We start from the raw sequence: 12,190 nt of genomic DNA on the forward strand, positions 1-12,190 counted from the left end.
ATGGAGTTTGGTAGCTCTGTGACCCTGTAAACTAAGTCAATTTTTCCTTCCTCTTTTTTTCCAACTGTAATATGCTTCAAAGGGTAAAGGATTGCAATTTTAGCCTTTCTTCATGGATATATTGCTTTCTTCCAACAACATCTGACCGGGCTGTTAGCCACAACCCACGGGGGTACTGAACAGTTGCATGAGGTCTCATGGAATACAAAACACCAAGCATTTTCAGTAGTTTATTTGCATTTTTTCTCTGCTTATTTTAATATGCACCATGTGTAAGTTAGATGAGGGCTACTGTAAAAACATTTTTAATGACTGAAATCTTACTTTTCCTTCTAACGATTTGGAGAAAACCACATATTCATTGATTGTGAAGAATAAAGTGATTTCTGCTACAATGTTGCAAAAAAGTATTCATCAACATGAACAGTTCTCATCTACAGAGATGATTTACACAATGCAGGTAATGGAAGTATTCTTTCTTAACTAGTCTACTAATGACTGAAAAGTTGAATCTTAAAATTTTCTTGAAAATACCATATAGTTGATTATGTATTAATAAAGGAAAGACAGTCCCCATCACCATACTAACACCATAAGAGCTATATTAAATACTTAGAAAAAATATGGAAACACTTATGGCAATGAATAAAATGATAATTATAGAAGTACACTCCCATAATGGTACATATTTATTTGATGATGAAGTGAAAAAAAAGATCAATTTGGTTATAGAAATTACTTAAAGAACACTATCACTTAATGAATTCAAACTTGAACTATCCCAAGAATGTCATGAAAAAAAATTAGAAAGCATTGGCTAAAAGCAAAACAGTCTGAATATACCAATGTAATCAGCATGCCTTGTGCTTGTCTGTTAACCCTTTGCGTACATTTCTGATATTCAGGATCTTGACAGCTTGATGCTGAAAAGATTGCATTCCATCTGATTACTCAACATTTCCACTTGACATATCACATACACTATTTACTCAGCATAAATCACAAATTTGACAGCAATGCATTGGGCTCTCCATGCTGAATGGGCCCTATATTCTTCCGAGCTGCTCTCTGAGGTGTGTTGTGAAACACTCCCCAGCTTTACATGGTCCACAGTCTCCCGAGACTTGGATGGAAAAAGGCTGAGCCATGCACTATAAGTTCTGTACACTAAATGCTGTACCAATACATGTAATGGCCACGGGAAAAGCAGTAATTCAGAGAAAGAAAGGAAAGTCACAATCTTATGTAGGTAGGTCTCTGCTCATAAGATTCTTCATAGTCACACATTTAGAGTTGAAGCCAAGTTATATGGCTACTCCAGTGCTACTTAGAATAGTGCTTTGCTTTATAGTTCTAGACAAAGCAGTATTTCTGAACAGTTCTGGGTACTTCACTTATGTGGAATCTTTCTACACACCAACACCTTTCCTGGTATTCTGCCCTCACCCCAACCTTGACTGAATTGTGCTACTCTGTGATATTGTATCATTTCAGGACTCTCTAAAAGGGGGACAACTTTTAATAAAAGCTTGCATGTCAGGACAACACAGACTAAAGAAATAAACCTAAATGTAGAAGAGCAAAAAATTGAGGGAACTACTTTGTAAAAATCATGACATGGTAGGACCTTAAAATCTATATTAACATAGGGCATAGTTTATGAGTTAAAGAGTAAAAGCAGCAATTGAAGACAAATGTGTATTTGAAAATAAAGAAATGTCAAAGACCTTCAGATATTGAAATATATTCAAAACAGAGACAGTAAGTGCTGTTCAGCTTTACATATGCAAATTTTATGAGACCTCACTCTTTGGTTGTCTCCTGCATCTCAAAACTGAGCAAACCTTAGGAGGACATTTGAGTTCGGTCCTTGCCTCCAAGACACCATGGCTAGCCTTTTCTCTAAGCATCACAGTAAAGCACAGGAGGCCCCAATTCTGAAATGTGACACATTCCAGAAGAAACTCAATGGAGATACAGGGCTAGGGATCAAGGTTTTGTCACAGGAGTGACAATTCAGGTGTCAGACAGGACTTGACCCATAGATAGAAAAATAACATGCCCCTCTAGATAGCTAAAGACAGCGGTGTATAAAAAGGGCACCTTAGGGAATGGAAGTTTCATCCTCAGTGGTATCTTCCAGTTCTCCTATCCTGTTCTTCCTGGGAGATCATATGTAGGAAACCTAAAGGTACACAGGAAATGATCTTATCAGTGTTTTATTTCCTTAAAACCCATTTTAAAAATATTCTAGATTGTTTTCTCACTGTGCTTTCTCCTTGGTCACCTTGCAAAAACACTTTGCCTCTAGTCCCCTGTGCCCCAGCACTCCTGTGTATGGATTTGATATTCTATGGATTTCACACTGAAGACAGCAGTGCATGGAAAAGCAGGTGAGAAAAAAGATCAGGATCTTGTTTCCTCTTTCTGTTTGAAATTCCAGTCCTATAGAGCACCTGGCAATTTATTGCTCTTTTCTACCAGTTTTTTTTTTTTTTTTTTTTGTCCTGTAGATGGCTCATACTGAGCAGGCAGACCCTAACTCACCAAGCACAAGACAAGGTATGTGTGTGCCTTCCTGAGGGTCTGCGCTGGCACTAGCAGCAGCTGATGTGGAAGCAGCATTTCTGGAGTGATATCAGCACATCTTCATATGGAGATAATTTGGGGGGAGGGGGGTACCATCTTTTTTGTGGGTCAGGCTGTTTGCCACAGGACCAATTTCCTCCACTTGGGATGCAGAACTCATGGCAGCTGAAAGTCGTACCTCTAATGAGAAAAGTCTCTTTCTTAATAGGACTGTGAAGAAGAAAGAGGGGTGTTTATGCCTAAGTTATAAAACGGCCATGATCTAAACCTATAGAAAAGGAAAAGCAAGATATCATTCTAGGTGCCTTTCTTTTCTGGATATTGTGGCATCTAAAACACCCCTAGATCTGCAGCAAAATCAAGAAATGTGTCTATACATCCAAAGGCCTGGAAAATTCCCCAAGGGGTCTCCAAAAGCCATGCACTCAGAGGGTTAACATGTGCTTATTACACATTGCAGATCCTAGTTTGACTGATGAAAATACTCATTGCTTTTAAATTTTAAAAAGTTGCAAAGTAGACTTAACCCTTTGAGGATCCTATTAGCAGCAAGTTGCCATCTTTACAAACAACATATCTTATTCAGCAAAGGGAAATTACTACAAAGGTACCAGAAAACACACTTTCTGTTTCTGAGTGCTAGATAGATCAGATGAAACTGTTTTACATAATTTGGGGAAAAAATCAGAGAGTCTCAAAGGGTTAGGCTAGGGCTTCGAGTAAAAGGGTCTTATTAAAAGGGCGAGTTTGGGGAGCGAACAGTCTCTGATGAGCTTGGGGAGTAGTCTTCGGATTCCGAGTTGAGTTCAGACGGAGCTGGCTGTGCCTTGTATCGGCTCCTCACATCCTGGTTGCATCTTCGTCGGAAAACCTGCCTCTCCTTATCAAGAGCGGTGGTCTAGCAGGGGCATAAAATGAGAAAGAGGACAATTAGGCTGAAGGAAAGTGCACAAGAAACTCTGAAACTTCTGAGGTCAGAAAAATATACTGGCCAAAGTAACCTATCCATTATGGCTTACTTTTGTTGACAACAATTACCACTGTTGGGGAGCTCTCTGCTCTCCAAGTTGTAGCTGCTAGGAGCACCTGATCATGACATCAGCAGGCACAGGCAGGATGGATGATGTTGTGGGTTCAATTCCTCCCCAGCCCGTCCCAGACTTCCCCTAACTCCGCAACCATGACCTCTGGTGGCACCCTGGCCAGCCAGAGACCCCTGGTAAATGGGCATCCCAGGCCTGTGTGTCTAACATGTGAGGATGCCAGGCGTGCCTCATTCATCATCACTCAGCTCAAGGCAACTGTATAATAAAGATAAAAAGTGATGACGTTGTCAGACATGGAAACAGAGCCACAAGCTCATCCTATTATTTTAGCACCTTCTCCTTCTAAATTATCTGATTATCTGCTGACGAGGGAGTACAGCTGAATCTCTGGGAAGAATTGTTTTAATTTTAATGAAACCAATGTTTGAAATTGAAAATTGCTTTGAGTGTAATTAAACCAAATGGAAACTTTCCAAGGATTTTTCTTTACAAAGTTCATTTTCATCATAGTACGTGGTGATTTATGAAACTGAGATTCAGTTCTGTAGGTATTCCAGCTCCTGGTCTCCAATCCTCATTTTCCTGAGGAACCTCAGACGATTGCCAGGCTGTGCGATCCAGCTGCAACTCTGGAAGCTATTATGACATCAGAACTGGGAAAGGAAGACATGACTTCATTACAGATTTAATGGGTGTTGGAGGAACGGGGTCATTACAGAAAAACCTTACACAGAGAGCAGAAGAGCAGGTACAAGACCTGATGAAAAATATAGAATACATATAAAAGCTTGAAGGCATCCTTGTTTGAAAGTCCCTCTTTAAAAGGATGTAGCCTGGAGGTTATTCTGCTTTTAAGAGATTACTTATCCTCTACAGGGATATATACTACTATTTTTTCCTCTTGAAAATTTACTATTAGCTTCTTCAAAGAATGGAGATAAATTTATAGCTGGCCTGGTTCTGAGAACAAAGTGAAAACTATGCCTCTCTTACAACTGCAGTATAGCATTAGAGCAATCTTAGATCTAAAGTAGGGCAATCAAAGTTCTGAAATGAACTAATAAAGAGGGGAAAAAAGGCAGTGTGTAGAACCGATAGAGCAAATGGCTTCATTAGGTTGAGCTGTGCCGCTTTAAAACTGTCCACAAACTGAATAACAGTTTTATAGGCTCAATGAGGAAGATAAAGTTTAGTAATTTACTTCTCATTTCACTAGATTGTTAATACAATTATTCAATAACTGGTTTGTTGAAATGTCTATGTTTCATTCTTCTACTTGTCAAATTTTTACCCACTGATTTTGTTATTTTTAGCATCATAAACTCAGATTCCTAACTTTATTTAAAACACTGTAAAGTCACAGCACATGGTATTTTGCTTTCAAAGCAAACTAAAAATATCTGTTTGTGCAGAGATGTTTGCAAAAAACAGACATGTCTTTAGTCTGACTTACATAAAAACCATTCTGTAGTTAATCCAAGAGTAATATAAACTCTTCTCATGCTCATAAAAAATATTTCTATTTCTACCTTCTTGAGAAAGAAAAAAGTCCTTGGTATTGGACTTAATACTGACTAGTGAATGGAGGCTTTTGAGTTTGGGGAAGAAGTGCATACTAGGCTATAGGCAGGGATTTTGAGTCCTGCTCTGTCCACTGCTGGCTGTGTGAATCATTCACTCTGTTCTCAGTTAAATGAGGAGCAGACCTAATCCCTTCCCACCCTCCCAGAGTTGCTGTAGGTAAAGATAGATAGATGTGCAAACACTTTCTACATAGCTAAGATGGCCAGAAATGGAAGGGTTGTTTCCTTCCTTCCTTCCTTCCTTCCTTCCTTCCTTCCTTCCTTCCTTCCTTCCTTCCTTCCTTCCTTCCTTCCTTCTTTCCTTCCTTCCTTCCTTCCTTCCTTCCTTCCTTCCTTCCTTCCTTCCTTTCTTTCTTTCTTTCTTTCTTTCTTTCTTTCTTTCTTTCTTTCTTTCTTTCTTTCTTTCTTTCTTCCTTTCTTTACAATTTGGTATAATATATTGTTTTAAAATTAAGTAACTGCAGGTCAATGCAATTATTAGAACTTATATCAGAGTACTCCCCTTCCCCACTCTCACTGGCACCTTCTCCATATTTAAATCATCTCCCCATAATTTACTCAGTTACATCAAGTCACACTCTTGGCTTCAGCCACTGAAATAGGTTATTTCTTTACAAATACCATGATGTTGTTTATGCAGAAGTTGGTGACAGTGTTGAGTCCATGCTTGGATAGTCCCTTTCCCCTCAGTTTTACTTTCATTTCTCTACATCTTTATATGGGCAATCCTATTCTCTTCCTTATTTGTCCCTCGGCGTAGAGAACCCTTGCCCTGTTCCTTTTAAGTGGCCAGCTCTCCCCACTCCTAGCAATTTCTGTAGTTAGCAGCTTTATAATTGCTCATATTTGTAGGTGACACCTGGTGCTTAAATGCCTCTGTACTTTCAGGTGGCATATAAGCCAGTTTACCAATTATTTTTTGGAAAATGTCATGTCATGATCACATGTCATGGAATAAGGATATGATGGCTGTTTCTATTGGATTTATAGACTTAAAGAATTGAAAGAGAATTTATAAAACATTCTTTGTCCACTGCTTTGCCTTTCCAGGCCAAGGTCTGCATGCCAGGATGCACTGTACATACAATTCCATCCTGGACCTGTAAACTCTTAGGGAGCCCTGAGTCCGATGACAGAGAGGCAGTTTCCTACTTCCCCAAGCCCTTGCAATATTCTCAAAAGCCACATAATTAATGTTTAGGGCTCCCAACTGACTTGCTCTCAAAGATGCTCCAGAAGATGTCATTGTCCATAGGCATACTCACTCTGCTTCCAGCTCCATGGACTATGGTTGGTTTTAATTACTTCTTTCTTCCATGTGTTCCCTTGAAACCTGGTACTGTTATCACTGTGCATCTTGTCTAGATCATAATTAACTCTAATTCACTGTCTTTTTGGTTACATTGTAGATGCTCTGGAGGGCAAGATCAAGTCTTTGGCATCCTCTCTGTGCTCTCCACAGTCCATGGCACACAGCAGATACTCTACAAGTCTGTGCTTTTGAAACATAGGAAAGGGCAACAGAGGTCACAGCATTTGCCTCCTGAGCACTGAACCCCCAGTCCATCTGATACACAGCTGACAGGTCAATTACCCTTAAGTCTGATTTATTTAGAATTCCTCATAAAGTCCATTTCTTTGTCCTAACATTCACAACATGCCTACAATAAAAATTTCCAGTGTCTAGTTCCTTTTATTATTCAAAATGATCCCATAACATCAGCATACTCACTGTTACTCATTTGATTTTCTTGCACAGCATCATTTACTCTGTCTAGGGTTAACCATTCCTCAGTTTCTTTTTGGACTTCCTTCACTACCATACTCTGTGGTTCCCGTGAAGGTGATCCTACGCCCATCTCTGAGATGGGGCCAGGTGATTTGGTGACTCAGGAGCAAACCTGAGCTTACTGCATTCCTCAGTATCCATGATTGGCGGGATGGGCACCCAATCCAGCTAACAGGACATAAGGAGACTTTTGCTGGGACTTCATATTTATAATGAATCCCAACTTGGGGAGGATAGTAGGCCTGGAGCTGCTTCCCACATCCTGGTACTATATGAAGCTCCAAACTAAAGCCAACACCGGGATGTAGAGTGGAGAGCTGAAAATAAACCAAACTCTGACTGAGTGCTGAGTCTATCCATCATTAAAGCCAACCTTTGGACCTTCCAGATTTTATAAAATAATACATTTTCTTTTTGCTTAAACCAGTTTGGCTTGGGTTTTCCTTATTTGCAATCAAAACAGTCCTACCGGGTATATCTGTGAATGTACTTTAATCACACTCACTTCTACATTTTGGCTCAAGGTGTTCACCAACCTGAAAATACTATTCCTCCTTCCTGCCTACTCAAATGTATCTATTTCCCAAGATTTAATAAAATTCACCTCCTACATCACCCTTTTTCTTTCCAAATCCCTCAGGTAATCATTCTTGACCACATTCTGGTCACTTATTGAACACAGGACCCTTATTATCTTTTCTGTGCTTATTCCCCAAATAACATGCAAGCTCCTCTGTGGTAGAATCTGAAACTCTTGCATTTTCAGAATGCCTAGCAGACTGTGGCACACATTTTTAGGGACTTATTAAATATTTCTTAATTAATACAGAATTAAATTATTTTAGATAATTATGTACTTTCTAAATAACAAAAAAGGACCCAAAACAATAAGAGTAAGAAGTTAAATGTATTATGAGTCAATATTTAAGAATACAATTTATATTTCAGATATGATCAAATGCTTACAATAGATAAAGTTAATATTCTCTTATATACTTATTTACTCACAGCCACTTATTAAAGTCCAGTTATTTATCACAGTAAGCACTGTAATATATGAAATCTTTAGAATTTTAACTGTGGCTATAAAATTATGTGAAGGTTAAATCTCTACAACTGAATTCTATAGCCCCCATATGTAGTTCAGGACAGATGAATTCAGCAAGAAAATAGAGCAATATGCTATTACATAATTTTTAAATATAATTTTTCCCCATAAAAGCATTTGAAATGTAAGATTTTCTCTGAAGTGTTGCATCACAAATATAAATTCTGAGCCCTTTCTAACATTTCTCAAAGGCTGCTTTCCTCTTTATCAACCACAGAAAATTCCCAGATATCAAGCAAATAGGGTCTCTCCTCCCTAATGCTTATCTTTGAAAGGTAAATTTGTCCTTAGGTATTGCCTTGATATGCCCTTAAAACTTAAGATTTCCTAACAGGCTTATTATATTATTAGTTATTTTTTTCATGGTTTATAGCTTTGTTGGAACCAACATGAATAGAATTTCCAAATGTTTCCTCAGAAATGTACCACTTCATTAAGAGCTCAAAGATAATCTGAAGTCCATATTATCACAGTTTTGGGGTTAATTATCAGAGGTTAGAGGTGAGCAAGAAATCTCTTGAGATTCTGGAGTTGACCAGTAATAACCAAATATGATGCTCTAATCTAGTTGCTTAAAATAGGTATCTATTAATGACTGCTATACTGTGTAATGGGCATAGCTAAATAAGAGTGGACTGGGGATCCTGGTAAACAGAATAAATAGTTGACCAAATGAAATGATATAGACTAATATAAACCTGTCCTACACAAAAGAAACACTGTGTATCTCTACCTCAGACTGTAAATCTTTAGTTATCACAGTCTCTTTAAAGGCCCCTAGATCAAGTGTGAAAACTGAGGAATGGTAAAATAATGTCATAACCTTAGCAACTCCAGTAGCTGTGTGCATAGTACAGTAGTTGGAAATCTTAGATAGAATAATGTCTATTATGTTTTGGTTCCTGCCATTAGACTAGGCATGCATAAATGAAAGACAGTGTTTGCCTAATACCAAGGAAATTTTTTCTACCAATAGATACATCTATTGAATTGGGTCAGTGGCCTCCTTTGTTACAATGAAATGACTATATACTCCACATGGTACACAGATATTTTAAGTCCTTACTTATAACATTAAATTTGGAAATCAACACAAATGCATAAGACATTAGCCATCTGGAATATCTATGCAATGTTAAAGGAAAAATAGAGCATGGGAGAGGAAGGTCAGGAATGAACTGCAAATGTGAACTGGAGCATTAGCTTTGTTTTTGCTGGTCTGTGCTGCCCATCACTCTGTAATGCTTGTCTTGTCTGCTAGCCTTAGCTTAATCCCCTTTGGAAACAGCAATAGGGGGAAGTCAGAAGAATAAGGTTTTTATCCTAGCTCAGCTAACATGACAATGGACATGTTTCCTAACCACAGAACACCAATTTCCCAGTCCACGTGAAGGGAGGTATAGTTCTCTAGGAAAACTTTCACCTATAAAATACTAGGAATAAGCTTAATACTCTAATGGGTGATGCTTTTCTTTTAGCAAAAAATAGGCCTTCCAATCTATGGATCAAAAACACTTCTGTTCTGCTGCATGTGCAGGATTGGCAAAGAATGCACTTAATTGAAGTTGTGAGGCAATGTTTTCTGTCCTGGTGGTCATGACTGAATTTAAATAACTGCATTTTTCATGGGCACACATTGACTGCTTTTCCTTTTTGCTTTTCTTAATTTATTACTAATAATTTCATTAATAAAAGAACAATTTTGTGCATGCTGCCTTTTAGCCCATCCATTATTCATGCTCCCTGGGAGGTGGGACAGGTGAGGTTGCAGCATTCATCTCAGAGCCCTTTCTCTCACTCACCCTCACTCTGCAGGGACTGAGTTATGACTTGCTTGACACTTCAGGAATGTTTGGCTTGCTAGTAAAATTAAACTGACAAATCGATTGAAATATCCACCCTCCTCATTTTATTTGGCTTACTGACAGGGTTATTTAGATTATTTTGTTTTGATTCAATAGCCTTTTGGGGTCTCACCAGGAAGTGCAAGTATCTAGATATATGACATGGTATTTCCCTAAAGTGAAGGTGACCATTACAATGGCAAAAGGAAGCCTTGGGGAATGAAAACCAGTGGCCTGCTAAGCTACCTTTTAGGTGCAACTCTCTTAAAGTGAATCATTAGTTCCCTGGGCAGAGCTGCCCCCACAATTCTCCACCATTTCTTATAGTAGTCTCCTGCTATTGATTTGGTTGTGTGTGTTTTTTTTATAGATTCCCAAATTGGCCTGCCTCTACAATGGCCTCTCATTAGAGGTTTAAAAATCATAGCCCTATAGGACACAGATCATGTGTTTCCTCTGCCATACAGCTCCTGATTTTCTCATAGTCAAAGCTAAATTGAGCTGCCATGCTGTTTTTCCTTCATCATCCTAGTAAACTAGAGAAGAACCACAGATGTAGTTTATCTTAAAATAAATCTATAAACTTCAGAACTTACTAAACGGGTCAGTTAGGGGGTAACTCCTTTCATTACAAAAACAATATTTTGCTTTGCTAAAAGACTTACCCTCAGATTGCTATAAATGAGATGCTATTCTAGAGCATCTCATGTAATTTCATTGTCCAAACTTTCATTTATTCCAAACTCTTCAAAAACACATTTATCCTCTATATCAACTTCTCCTTCAATGGAAAGTTGAATTATTTATTAAATAATTTAACACATATTTGTGAAGGCTCTACTATGTGTCAGGCATTCCATGAGGTGGTGGAGATACAGTTTTTGACAAGCTTACCAGGTGGTGCCTTTTAATTTGGAAACATTTTCCCCCTAGAACAAGATTTGAAGAACTTCTGGAAAGGCCAAATAATTAATATTTTAGGATTTGCAGGCCATATGGTTATTTGACACTACCTTAACTCTGCTGCATAGAGCAAAAGCAGCCATATACAATTTAGAAATAAATGGGTATGCCTGTGTTCCAATAAACTTTATTTACAAAGACAGGCAATGAGCCAGATTTGGCTGATTGGCTATAGTTTGCCAATTCCTGCCTTAGAGGATAACATTGTAAACTTAAACCTCATCAGGATTTTTGGCTGTAGCCTCCTTTAAGTAAAATGTAATGCCACAAATACTTATGACTAATATTAGCAGTTTACCCCAATCAGAGCAGCAAAACAGTTCATGGTTCTACTTTAATAACAATTGCTTTGATCTGGAGAGAGATACATTTTTCTCAAGAAAATCTGTCTCAAGTGTGGATAATTTTTTCTTGGAAGTAAGGGAAACCCTGAAAAGCCATCTTTCCTGAGTCCCCCCCCCCCCCCCCCCCCGGGCCTATGAAGGCACTTTTGTATAGGTATCTCACTTAATCCTCACCACAGATTCGGAAGGTTAATAATAGTCTTCTCATTTGTACCTATGGGGAAACTGAAAATCAGAGAAAGAATATGTAACTTGGCCACAGTCACACTGCAGGAAGCAGGACAGGCTGGATTCAAAACCAGGGCTTCTGGGCAGCAAAGTAGCAAACTCTACATGCTCTGCACTACCAATAAAATATCAAACAGTGAGCAACCCGTTTCACTATTCCTCTTTTTCTTTCAATGACCATTTGTAGAACTATAATACTAGATATGCCCATCTTCTGAGCCTGTTAGTCTAATAATTCACTTTTTAGCATCAAGGTATAGCTACCAACCCCCTTACAGTTTCCTGATACTTTCCTTTGTAATCACAGTTCGGGTGTTTTTTAAGTTTAAATCTATGCCTTCTGTGTTAAACTTTCTGTTACAGCGCAGGGGAGGGTGATCAGTCCCTTTTGAGAACAGTAGCACCTGCCCTCCTTCCTGCAGGGCTCTGGCACTCAGTAGGGAGTACTTTCCCAATGGGCAGAGCAAGGCCAAGGCAGCTTTCCACAAAGCAACCTGCAAGGTATTGCAGCTTGCTGTGTATCTCTGGCTGCTGGCTGAGGTTCCCTGAGGAGCCCTTCTCACACCAGGCTGCAGTTCCTCTCTGCCTTCACAGAAACCTTTTTTTAAACCTGTGCTGAGTAAGATGCATTTAACTGTCCCCATTTCTTTTAACAACTGAGCATGACAGCATTTAATAGCCTTGCAAAGACTGTGC

General features: G+C 38.7%; 1 protein-coding gene across 3 annotated transcripts in view; it reads right to left on the reverse strand.

The window, feature by feature from the left end:
- Window positions 1–214: 214 nt before the first annotated feature.
- DCLK1 (doublecortin like kinase 1) overlaps window positions 215–12,190 on the reverse strand; it is a 539,423-nt gene continuing 527,447 nt past the window's right edge. For 2 of the 3 annotated variants that reach the window (XM_070409184.1, XM_070409186.1), the window contains one exon: window positions 215–3,487. In XM_070409184.1, the coding sequence (XP_070265285.1) occupies window positions 3,323–3,487 (165 nt within the window). In that variant the 3' untranslated portion in view covers window positions 215–3,322. The remainder of the gene's footprint in view (window positions 3,488–12,190) is intronic. The other variant, XM_070409185.1, reaches the window with a different exon arrangement.

Source organism: Myotis yumanensis, unplaced genomic scaffold, assembly GCF_028538775.1.
Source record: "Myotis yumanensis isolate MYYU_CA2020_CCGP unplaced genomic scaffold, mMyoYum1.0.hap1 SCAF_3, whole genome shotgun sequence".
Taxonomy (NCBI): domain Eukaryota; kingdom Metazoa; phylum Chordata; class Mammalia; order Chiroptera; family Vespertilionidae; genus Myotis; species Myotis yumanensis.